The 12,877-nt window shown below is 33.2% G+C and overlaps 1 protein-coding gene, 1 long non-coding RNA gene and 1 pseudogene across 3 annotated transcripts; 2 read left to right on the forward strand and 1 right to left on the reverse strand.

The window, feature by feature from the left end:
- Nucleotides 1-2,818: 2,818 nt before the first annotated feature.
- Nucleotides 2,819-5,901, forward strand: LOC108850717 (uncharacterized). Of its 2 annotated transcripts, XR_008935440.1 has the most exons (5): nucleotides 2,819-2,944; nucleotides 3,101-3,143; nucleotides 3,425-5,336; nucleotides 5,405-5,654; nucleotides 5,740-5,901. It is a non-coding gene; the product is annotated as an uncharacterized LOC108850717 (long non-coding RNA). The 2 variants fall into 2 exon arrangements; XR_001949267.2 differs by having other exon boundaries at nucleotides 5,405-5,901.
- A 1,409-nt stretch (nucleotides 5,902-7,310) lies between these two features.
- LOC108842233 (protein LONG AFTER FAR-RED 3-like) lies at nucleotides 7,311-8,772 on the reverse strand (annotated as a pseudogene).
- A 46-nt stretch (nucleotides 8,773-8,818) lies between these two features.
- Nucleotides 8,819-9,707, forward strand: LOC108848994 (uncharacterized). Its single transcript, XM_056990747.1, has 2 exons — nucleotides 8,819-9,066; nucleotides 9,179-9,707. Exons 1-2 carry the CDS (start codon nucleotides 8,819-8,821, stop codon nucleotides 9,705-9,707), a joined length of 777 nt encoding a protein of 258 aa, XP_056846727.1.
- Nucleotides 9,708-12,877: the final 3,170 nt, after the last annotated feature.

Genomic DNA, 12,877 nt, shown 5'->3' on the forward strand with positions numbered 1-12,877 from the left:
CTTTGTAGTTGTAGTGACTCTTGACAGTGTGATGTATAATTTTAATACTGGATTTGGTAAATATAGACCAAACTTTTAAGTTTTGACTTTAACTCTTGTCGATAGTCATTGCATAGCAAACTTGTATAGGAAACTGGCATCATTTCAGTTTGAAAGTATATCTTCCATCTGTTGGTATGAGACATATTATAGAAATAAAAATATGTTTTTCTAGATAACTTCCGCTTAGAATTTCTTCTTCAATAATCATGTTACCTAAGTCGAGTTATTAGTAACATTGTTCATTGTAAAGTTCTCCTCTTTGATTTAAATTCTTTAGTAACATGACCTACAACATTTGATTGCAAATTTTTTCTTTTATATTTAAATTTCTTAATAGCCTGACCTATACCATAATAACCAATTTTATATGTCGATAAAAAACAAACACACATGTCTTAGCAAAAAAAAAAAAAAAAACAAACACACATAAACATACATAATATTCACATTAACTTACGTACAACACGCCTAAATATAATTGTGGAAATAATTAATTTACGACATCATGAAAATTATATATTTAATAAAAGATCATCAGTTTAATGTGAAAATTAGAATATCTAGTTTTTCCTCAACATGTAATACTCCAAAAAAGAGTAAAAACGTAAAGATGTAAAAGAGCACGCAGAATAACTAATTAGATATTATGTTTGGTGTCAAACTATGAAAACTGACAAAATATGAAAAAGCCTAATTACATATATAAATGTGAATAATTCTAGTTCCTTTTGGTTAATGAAAGTTGTAGTTCATAAGAAAATTAACTATTTAAATAGAAAATTTGATTATTCATTAGAAAAATTTGAAATAATTATTCTAAAAAATCTTTTTTTTTATATTAAGATTTGAAGAAAGGAAAGCTGCTATTTAACACTCTTTTACAATTTTCTTATGTTTAAGATTTTGGAAAAGGACAATTACTATCAAATAACTTTTTACAATTATATTTTTCCTTTAGAATTTTAGAAAATGAAAAATTAGTATTAAATACATTTTTGACAAATACATTTTTGTTTAAAATTCAAAGAAATTAGAGAAAGATACAATCAAATAATTTTAAATTAATTTCAAAAAAAAATAATTGTCTCATCATCTTATTATATATTTTACTAATCATGATATATTTTAACAAATGACAAAATTTTAAAAGGAAGATTACTATTAAATAATCTTTTACAATTATCTTTTCTTTAGGATTTTAGAAAAGGAAACTTTAGTATTAAATAAATTATTTTACAAATCTTTTTTTCTTGAAGATTTAAAAAAAAAGAAATTTCCAAAAAATTACTATTAAATAACTTTAAAAAGAATTTTTACTATAAAGTTATTTTAAAAATTATTTTTTGAAAAATATTTTTTCCTTTTTATTATATATATTTTTAAACCTGAGATATTCTAATAAATGTCACAATGTTAAAAATAAAATTACTATCAAATAAACATTTGAAATTATACTTTTTAAGATTTTAAAAATGGAAAATTACTATTTAATAATATATATAACTAATTTTTAACAAAATCATTTTTATTATCTTCATATGTTTATTTTTAATTATTATATTGCATAACTCATAACAATCTTAAATATATAATTTTCTTGTGTCACAATCATGTTAATAGCAAAAACCAAGCTCAATATAATCTTTCGCAAAAAAAATTCGATTTTAATATTTTTAAAAATTTACTTTTAAATAATTGTTAAAATTACTTTATTCTATTAAATAAATTTTAAAACTATTTGTTTTCAAAGTTCATTTTATTATCTTAGTATATATATTTTTAATCGTTACATATCAAAATATTAAAACAAAAAACACAATGAAATAATATTTTGCAATAATTTTTTCTTTAGGATTCTAAAAAAATAGAAAACTACTATTAGATAATAATTATAATTACTTTTAACAAACTCGTTTTTGTTATTATCTTAGTATATACTTTAAATTATGGGTTGGATTCACAAAAAAAGAAAATTACTATTAGATAATAATTATAATTATTTTTAACAAAAAAATTTTTTTATTATCTTAGTATATATACTTTTAATTATGAGATAGATTTACACATGTCACAATCTTAAATATATATTTAACACATGTCGCAATCATGTTAATTAGTAACTTTGAAAAACCAAGCTTTATATAATAACATAGACGGGATAATTTACTTTATACATATATATATATATATATATATATCCTTCATATATTATTCGAAAATCAATTTGAGTATTGTTGACGTCTGGTAACCACCAGTGACGCATGTTGCACATTTCAGATGAGAAAGACTCAAAAAAAATTCATGCATTGTATGCTAATATAGTGACAAAAACTAACACACTAACAGAAATGAACAAATGATGATATTCTAGAATTTTTAACTTTACAGGTTATAGTTGTTGACGCAACCTTCAGAGAAACCCGAAAGCTAGTTTGGAATCTTCTGGTTTATAAGGATTGAATTTCAAGTTGTTAAATAGTTTCTTGACAGCTTATGTGATAAAAAAAGATGAGATATAACCAGAGTGACAAGAATCAGACGTAAAGAAAATCTAATATTTGAAATAGTGGGCCTGGATGTAATCTAAAAACTCGTTAATCCTTTTTGTGTTAAAAAAAATAACAAAACCTTGAGGTTGACAAAAAAAAACTTAGGGAAAAAGTGAAATGTGTGACTGAAACCATGACACATGGAAAAAGAGAGACCGTCCGATTAAAAATGTATCCGTTGCGATAGTTAAAAGCCGTATATTTGAGGCAATGTTTCCACGGTTTCTCTTTTTTCTCATTTTCATAGTTCCTCATTTCTTAGGGCTTTCGCCGAATAAAATGTCTTCCCCGAAATTTCTGGAGATAAACTCTTCCGTCAAAGATTTTTACAAGCAGAGAAGTTCACGACATTAGTAAGTTCTTTCTCGATTTCTCTTGATCGGTGAATTTATTTCGTTTGTATCTTATTTAATTAGGGCTTGATTGCAATCGATTGGGTTTTTACGATTTTGTTTTAGGGTTTCGAGTTTCCTTAACCGCTCCTTTTTTTTCTTTTTTTTTTCTTGTAGTGATCCCGGAAAGCGTTTGAATCGGAGTGGAATGATCATCAAGGTAACGTCTCGTCTCTGTCTACGCAAATTGTTTTTTGTTTTTTTTTTATGCGAGGACGAACATATCTGACAAGTTTGCATTGAGATAATTGTAGCAATTGACATGATAACTTAGAACTTGATCTTGCTTTACATTTGGGTCACCTGATGCTATGTATGGATGTTTATCTATATCTTTGACTTGAAATTGCTTATATAACATATGTTTCTTTCTTTTGCCGATTGCTTATATATTCTCTGTACAAGAGGAGAATTACAGATCTCTCTGTTTTTGTTTTACAGTAGTAGATATGGAGAAATCATCATTGACAGATTGAAGATAAGCGTGAATCTTTGAGTTGAACGGCTTAAGAAGTGGAAACATAAAACAGATAAGTTCTCCTACTTCTTTATGTCTTTATGTTTTTGTTTTTTTAGTTTTATCAAACTCCAAAAAGATCATAGGCAGACACTTATCTAATAGTATTTCTGCCAGATTCTTATTTTGGGGAACATTGTCCTGAATCCCTGTTGCAGTGAAAGCTTAGTCCCAAAGAAAATTTAAATCCATCTCCCTAGATACTGTTGGTTGGTAGTGCATGAATGTCTTAAGATATGTTTGGGGATGGAAAGTAAAACACACCTTAGTACCCACAGCTTTAACAAAACAACCATCGGCTTAAAAGAAATGTATTTAGACAGAAAACGGCTATGTCTATAGCTATGAAAATTGATGGATGGATAAACGACCATCAGCTTACAAAATAGTCTTAAGACAAAGGCTATGCTATGAGAGTTGGTTTTGTACTTGTTGGATGGAAAATAACGACCACAAGTCATGAAAACTAAGTGTCCCGAGTCCCTGTTGCGTTAAAGCTTAGTCCCAACGGAATTTTAAATCCATCTCCTTAGAAAGTGTTGGTTGGTAGTGAATGTATTTGGGGATGGAAAGTAAACACACACCTTAGTAGTACCCATGGCTTTACAAAACACAACCATCGGCTTTAGAAAAAAAAAGAGTTCTTTAGATAGAAAACGGCTATTTATATAGCTATGAAAATTGATGGATGGATAAACGACCATCAGCTTACAAAATAGTCTTAAGACAAAGGCTATGAGTTGGTTTTGTAGTTGTTGGATGGAAAATAACACACACCTTAGTAGTACCCACGGCTTTACAAAATACAACCATCGGCTTAAGAAAAAAAAAGAGTTCTTTAGACAGAAAATGGCTATTTCTATAGCTATGAAACTTGATGGATGGATAAACGACCATCAGCTTACAAAATAGTCCTAAGACAAAGGCTATGAGTTGGTTTTGTACTTGTTGGATGGAAAACAACGACCATGAGCCATGAAAACTAACTGTCCGAGTCCCGGTTGCGTGAACTTGTTGGATGGAAAATAACGACCACAAGTCATGAAAACTAATTGTCCCGAGTCCCGTTGGTATTGTACGGTTTGAGAGAAGTCTTCAGACAAAGACTCCTAACTCTAAACCAGGTCCATTGCTTAACCACAGCTCTATGAGCAAACGATATTTAAGGATGCAAAGTGTGAGAAAATTTAGTACCAACGGCTTATTAAAAGACAAGTCTTTAGACAGTGAGGTTGTGAATGAAAATGTCTTCATCACGTACGTTAGTACCCACGGCTTATGAACAAGCTTTTAGACAGAGTTTGTAAAACTACCAACGGCTTAAAGACAAGCTTTTAGACAGAGAATGTGATCGTAATAAAGTCTTTAGACAGAGACTATTCATCACATTAGTACCCACGGGTTGCAAGAAAGTCTTTTGATAAAGACATTGTAAAACTACCACTGGCTTAAAAAAGACAACTGTTTAGACAGAGAATGTGATTGTAAAAAAGTCTTCAGACAGAGACTGTATTCATCACATAGTACCCACGGCTTCAAGTGATTGAATCTGTTTTTGAATACATCATCGGATTTGTACCCACGGCTTGCAAAAAAGGTCTTCAAGCAAAGACTGTTTTTGAATACATCATCAGATTTCTACCCACGGCTTTGAAAAAAAAAGTTATAGACAAAGGCCATGAGATGTCATAATGGCTTTAAAGAATTATCAACCGTTACTTTCTTTTTTTACTACAAGTTATCAATTTTCTCTATCTCTGAACTTTGTTTTTTCTTTCCAGGTGAAACCGAGTCATGTTCTTTTAGCTGTCACTCTTAAAACTTCAGTTATCAAAGGTAACTTTCGAACCTATTTTTCTTTACTTATCTCTTGAATCACATATTCATTAATTTCTCGTATCCAGTGTTAAGTCAAGGGATATCGATCTTTCAGAGCATCAAGATGCTGCTAAAGGTTGCAACATGGACGACACATATGAAGTCGAGAATCCTTGTAGTGGAGATGCAGATTGACAGAAGGGTGCAGCCGAGCCAGCTCCTGCTACAGCAGGTACTTAAGCACCGTTTAGGAGAAACATACATGAAGTGAACTAGTTACACTTGTTTAGGTATGGGCTTCACAAACTGTTCATATCCTCATTGACGCTTGTTGAGGTATATGTTTACCTTCACTTTTTCTCTTACAAATTAATATTATTATGTATGACTATAAACTAAGTTAAGTTAATTTTGCGTACAGGTCAAGAAATTGGAAAACTCCATTTTAAAATTATATATATGTTTTATTAAGCTAGCTTGAAAACGTTTCTCTCACTGATCTAGCATCCATGAGATTCTATACACTGACTGCTAACAAATCCACTGATGAGCAAGTAGATTCTTTTTTAATATTGGAACATTACATTGTGTTTCAGTGTTTAATCTCTATTCTTAATTTGGTGCTTGTACGTATGAGAAGGTCTTTTGTTTTTATAAAAGTTGATGTATCTTAAAGTCTCTTGTAGAGAAACGTAGGTGAGAAACTTCTGCAAACTGTGCTAGTAGTTTCTTTGAATCTTGAATATTTTTTATTTGGATCATGCGTTTAACCCTCATTCGTCAGTCAAAACGTGTATGAATCTTCCTATTTTTGGTGCTTGTATTATGTATTATATGATCTCTCATTTTATGAAATTGATGTATCTTAGATTCTCTGATAGATCAACATAGGTGAAAGATTCCATCGTGTTGTTGTACATAGTAGTTCTTTTTGAATCTTGATGAATGTTCATATTTTGTGTTATGCTCTTAACCCTCAGTGATAACCCTAAACGGTGTTAGTATATCTTTAGTTTCGTGCTTTTATATATTTTAGAGTCTCTTGTAGATCAAACAGGTGAAACTCCTACAGATTGTGTGAGTAGTTTTCTTGAATTTTGAATGTTCTCTGTTTTGTGTTATGCTCCTCCTACTCTCAGTGATCATTCTAAACTGCGTTAGTAATCTTTATGTTGCTCAAAAAGGTTATTATTCTAAATTAGTTTGGTGCTTGTGTGTATTAAAATGTATATTGTTTCTTATAAAGTCATTCTAGATCAACGTATATGAGAGAGACTCCTGCAGAATGTGGTTGTAGATTCCTTATTTCTTGAATGGTTCTGTTCTGTTTTGTGTTATACTCTTAACCTTCAATGACCATTTTAAACATGTGAAATGACATCTTCACAACTCTGCATAGTAGGCTAATGATTACTGTGTCAGATCTCTGAGTCTTGGCAACATTTCTGTCGGTCAACTCAAAGGCATTAACATGAAAAATCAAATATAATTTTTAGATGCATACACCTCTCCATAGCTAACCGTGCTTTTTCTGGTCCTCCACGGACACAAATATGCAGCATCCCGCTTTCGAAAAATATTAGATTGTTAGTATTAATAAAGGAATATATGAGTAAACGAGACATTTCTTATGAAGAGAGACTCTTAGATCCTTAGAATTCTACTTACCAAGATGGCTTCTTCATCTTTTTGAGTGTGCAAGTCCTTGATGGATGTTCTAGTGTGTACTTCTAAGATGGAGTATAACTAATGTAAAATTTCTTTGATAAAAATATGAAAAGAAAAACATAAAATCATCAAAATACAGTGAAAACACGATAATAAATGAATTTAAGCCTTGAGCTGCTTCAAGACATTTCCTTACGTTTTCTTGTTCGTTGGTTGAAACTTTGAATCTTTTTTGTTTTTTAACAAGTTTCTTCAGAACTTAAAATTACTTGAATTCTCTGGAAATGGTTATAAAACCTTTTTGTAAATTTAACAAACCTTTCTTATTTTTAATGGAAATTCACATATTTGAAAAAAGAAAGGAAAAAAAAAAGAGAAACATAAAGCGAGAGGAACAACATCGTGAAGAGAAATTGCAAAACAAATAAGGGTTTTGGGGAAAGGATGAAGCGACTAGTAGAGAAGAAGGACCTCAAAAATAAGAAAAAGAAGAAGAAGAAGACAACCTTCACCGTCCTTAAAGCTGCCTGCAAAAGCTGTCGCTAGGTTTCGTTCTGTTTCGAAGCTTTGGTCCACAATCACCACCGACCCATATTTCATCAGCAGTTAGTTTAAGTGAAATAAGACTTCAAACAAGGCTAGAGAAGAGGGTTGTTACGCAGTCTAAAGAATCGGTAAAAGAGTGCATTCAGATGGTATCCAAGCGTGATCTCACTTGGGAGGTATTCTTTTCACCGCGGTTCTGATACTGCGCAGCGGGTTTATGTCTGCCACCTGAAGCAAATACAAACGTGGTAAGCTTCAGTTCTTAGTTTGAAAACATATTGAAAATTAATAGATAAGAGGTTATTTGAAACGTATAGGCCAGTCTGAACCAAGTGCATTCCCATTTAAGAGAGATTGAAATAGATAAGACTCCTTTTCAGCTCTACCAAAACCAAGTTTCTTAGGAGCAGTATCAGCATCGTCAAGCAAATGATCTGGCTGTTCAAGAGATCCTTAAATATGTTCAGATTAAGCATATAAGTCTGAAGTCCAAATGCCCTGGGTGGGAAGTGACATACCTGCACTCAGGCTACAATGTGATGTTGACCAAACCGAGCAGAAGATCCTGGTGCTAAATGTTGCGCATGCTCAATCTGTAAGTAGCAGTATCTCAGAGATGTTAAGTAAATAGCTAAGAGAAGAAAGAAACTATTTAAAGATCAAATATTTCACCCTAAATCTTCTATCTCGTTCTCCATTGGCTGCAGCAACGGATTCGTACATGTCTAGAATCATGTCATTTGCTTTGTCTCCTATAGCATGGATGGCAACCTTTATTAACAAGACAAAGACAATAAGCAAATCCTATATAATTTGTTGGAATACAAGGGGACAATAAGCAAAACATATGGAACACCTGAAGCCCTGACTTGTCTGCTGACATAGTGAGGTTTGAAAGTATCTCAAGATCCATCACTTCTAACCCATGATTGTTAGGTGTGTCAATATATTCCTCGTAGAAAAGCGCACTGTTGGAACCTAGAGAGCCGTCAATAAATGCTTTGACGCCACCGAGGTACAACCATTCACTCAGTACAGGTCCCTTCTGAAGCTTCAGATCCTAAAATTATGAAGTCAACCAAGATTGAGCACAAAAGACTGCTTGTACAAATACTCATTCCCATTTATCATAAGCTTTTGAAGAAAGTATCATAAACGTGACCATGTCGTGATTGGGAAAAACAAGCAAGGATGGTTCAGGAGAGGAGATCAAGGCCAAGGTGGAGAGAGAATGGCTCATTCTTAAGAAAGGTGGAGACCACAGGGGGGTAACTCAACCAGTTTGGATGAGGAGATTCATGGACAGTGGTGATGAGCTTGAGCTGGAACACGTGGCTTTTCTTGTGTTGTGGCTAAGCTACTTTGTGTTTCCATCAACAAGTTATAGAATCAATGAAGATGTTTTTCAAGTTGCTGTTCATCTCTCAAGTGGTACTAGGATTGCTTTGGCTCCACCCGTGCTTGCACACTTGTATGCTGACTTGACTCTCTTGAAAGACCACACTAGATCCGAGTCTATCAACCTGAGTGCCTTGTTTAAGCTTGTCCAAGTCATGGACATGGGAGAGACTCAGGGAACTGCAGCCTCTGTAAGGAGGAGATGCTTCTGAACCGCTTTGCAAGAGATGTAAACTTGCTTTGATAAGAGACAAACCAGAAACAGAGCAAAGAAAAGAATCTGACGAAACGGGACGCAAAGGAGGGAAGCGTGATGAAACCAACCCTTCTCATCCTCCTTCTGGCATTGTTGCATCACCAGTAGAGACAACGGAATCATGTGATGATGAGCTTGATGTATGTGGAAGCAATGTATATGTAACTAAAGAGACAGAGTGTTCTCTCCATGAAGATGGTGCCATAGAAGGAGAAAAGGAAATCCATAAAGAAGAAGATGATGACAGCTTGACCAAGATAAAGCTTGCAAGAGATGAGCTTGGTGTATATGGAGGAAGCAATGCAGAGAAGATGGCCATGACTGATGATAGCAGCAAGGAGCCAGAAAATCTGCTCCATGAGGATGGTGCCATGGCTGGAGAAAAGGTTAGTCCGAATGAGAAGAAAGATGATAAGCGTTCACCAAATGCAGACAACAATGAACCAATCACTCAGAGTGCAGAAGAAACCTCTGTAGGTGAAGAAACCTCTGATGAGCCAAACTCGCAACTCTGTAGGTGAGGGAGATGTTAGTAATGATTCGAATGAAAAGAGCAAGCAGCAATTGGAAGGTGCTGGCATCGTCGATAGATGAGCGTATTGCTAAGGCTGAAAGAAATGTTGCATGGTTGAAAGCAAGGAAAGCCGCAAAACAAAGAAAAATTGCGGCAGCTCGTTTGATCTAGGCAAGGCAAGTTCAGTGATGTTTTGGGAAGTCAAATGCAAGTTGATGAATATCAAAGATCAATATAAACTGTGTGGCCTTTTTTATTGCGTTAGTATCTATTGAAGACTGGTTTGGTCTAAGTGTTTCATTTTGTACGTTTGAACTCTGTATGAGCTAATAGCTTCTTGTCTAAGATCAGATTTGCCTTACAGAGGTAGCTTCATCCTCAAATGAAGTGTAAATGAGAGAGTCTGAATCCATAATATTAAATAGATATAGCATCATATATAGTCCAATAAATATGGAGTTAGGGAAGGGATCCATGGGACAGAGGATGCACAACAAACATAGAATCAAAGATAGATATTGAAATTATGAATTGAGGCAGAGAGGAACTCTGCATAGTTCCTTTAACTTTGTTATCCAACTTTATCATTCTGATTCTTGGATGTATACTATTTACTACTGACAAGTAAGTTTATGAAATATAGAATTTATACTGAAAGTTAAACACTTTGCACAACAGACTATGTTATCTAACTTTATAGTTCCTTTATCCATATTATTGCTTGATGATTCTTTTGCAAATAGTTTTTCAATATTTTGTAAACCGGACCGGATACCAACTCGGTATAGTTTCTTGTTAACTAGTCAGACCAGTTCAACTGGTCAAACCGGATTTTCTATTTAATATATATACAGTATAACCTCTTTAAATTAATAATCGATAGATTAATATCTCTATTAATTAATATAATTTCATAGTCTCAAATTGAGTTTTTGGTTTAATTAGTATCTCGATAAATTAATAATCTCTATAAATTAATAAAAAATTATAGTTTTGGTGTAGTCCCAACATTATTAATTTATAGAGGTTTCACTGTATATATATATAATCATATATTTACACTATATAAATTTTAAAAATTAATTCTACATATGATATGTTCTATGTTTTCTTTTATTAACTATAAATAAACAATAAATATAAATCTACCTATATATATGTAATAAACAAGTGAATACAATGTAAACCAAAATTGATAAAAACCAAATGATTGACCGTTACAATTACCATATTTATTTATTTTTACAGTTAAAATTCTTAATTTATGAATATAACAAAATAAGAATAGTATATTAGAGCCAAAAAGAAAAATTTACATTCTTCTTACAAAAATAAAGTTAAAGAGAAAATCAGTTAAATAGTGATAATTAAACATTGATTATTAAATATTAATTTTTTATAATAATTGAAAATACATTAATTATGTGTTGATTTTTTAATAGCAGGTTTTGAAGTTGACCATGTTCACCAATTTTATTGGTTTTTAGCCAGTTTTACCATTTTTTTTAAATCTGAATTTTAAACCTAACCAGACTCGACTTATTCAATGAGTTGGTCAGACCGGTTCGATCGGCCGGTCTGGTTTTCAAAACATTACTTAGAATTCTTAATTCCAGCTGTGTTGTATAGCTCTGATGACACTTAAAATCTTATTTTCATCTTTTGCTTTTTAATCCTCTTTTGTGGTTGCTGCTTCTTGTGTAGACTTTTAAAGCCTTATTGCCTTCCGCAACATCAGATGAGCAAATTACTGCTCTTGGAGGACTTCTTTATCAGGCATGACTTAGAACTACCTGTAGATTATGGAACTTAGTCTTATTAGAGTGTAGAGATTACAATATATATTACACAAGTATCATCACTAACTAGGGTTATATCATTTACATAATAGTCCTTTCCATATCTATAACTTCTATCCTCTATATGCTCCCTCAAGATGGAGGTACTCTTGTAACTCCAATCTTGGACGTAGCTGATAGGAATTGCTGTCGTGACAGAGGCTTGGTGAGAGCATCAGCCAGCTGATCCTTGGTAGAGATGTGTGCCACACGAACAATGCCGAGCTGAATGAGATGTCGAATGAAATGATAATCTATGGCAATGTGCTTCATTCGTGAGTGAAACACCGGATTAGCACAAAGATAAGTGGCCCCAACATTGTCACAGTAAATCACAGGAACAATTGGAACCTTAACGCCCATCTCTTGAAGCAAGGAGCAGATCCATCGCACCTCAGAAGCTGTATTTGCGACCGCCCTGTACTCTGCTTCCGTGGAGGATCTTGCAACGCCATTTTGCTTCTTAGAAGACCATGATATTGGTGTCGAACCAAGATAGATCACATATGCATTTGTGGAGACATAGTCGTCGCTATCACCGGCCCAATCTGCATCTGTGTAGGCATGAAGACTTAGAGGGGATCCCTTTTTCATGTAAACACCATGATCCGGAGTTCCTGCTAGATATCGCAACACTCTTTTAGCTGCTTGCCAATGACACTCAGTTGGTTGATGCATGAACTGCGATAGCCGGTTTACTGCAAATGAAATATCGGGTCTCGTGAACGACAGGTACTGCAGGCTGCCCACAATTGAACGATACTGTGCAGCATCCTGTAACAGAGGACCATCTCGCAACGTGAGTTTTGGTGTAGTAGCCATCGGAGTGGAAACCACCTTAGCATCCAACATGTTCGTGCGCGCAAGTAAGTCAAGTATGTACCTTATACTACCGACCTTGTCTACTCTGAATGTGAAAATAAACGAAGAACGAGAGTTACAGATTGAGTTATATTGATACTCTTTTTGGCTCATCCTTTGTTTGTTGTTCAGTGTCACTATAGATACAGCGAGTGCTCGTTTGGTCTAGGCAAAGCAAGTTCAATGGGAAGTCAAATGCAAGTATATGAATATCAAAGATCAATATAAACTGTTTTTTTATTGCTTTAGTATTCTTTTGAGGACTACTTTGGTTCAAGTGTTTCATTTTGTACGTTTTGAACTCAGTTATGAGCTAATTGCTTCTTGCTTTGTGTAAGATCAGATTTGTTACCAGCATAACTTTTTTATTGTAATGTTCTTGCAGGCTCATTAGCTCATAAGAAGACAAACGAAATATAAGATTTTGAGATTAGACAAGTTATATTATTTCCAGTTACCTTAAAAAGGAACTTTGCGT

Source organism: Raphanus sativus, chromosome 1 (assembly GCF_000801105.2).
Source record: "Raphanus sativus cultivar WK10039 chromosome 1, ASM80110v3, whole genome shotgun sequence".
Classification (NCBI taxonomy): domain Eukaryota; kingdom Viridiplantae; phylum Streptophyta; class Magnoliopsida; order Brassicales; family Brassicaceae; genus Raphanus; species Raphanus sativus.

Coding starts and splice junctions, on each gene's coding strand:
- LOC108848994 (XM_056990747.1), top strand. CDS start 8,819: ATGAGGAGATTCATGGACAGTGGTGATGAGCTTGAGCTGGAACACGTG. Junction 9,067..9,178: donor TCTATCAACCTGAGTGCCTT/GTTTAAGCTTGT, acceptor TGCTTTGATAAG/AGACAAACCAGAAACAGAGC.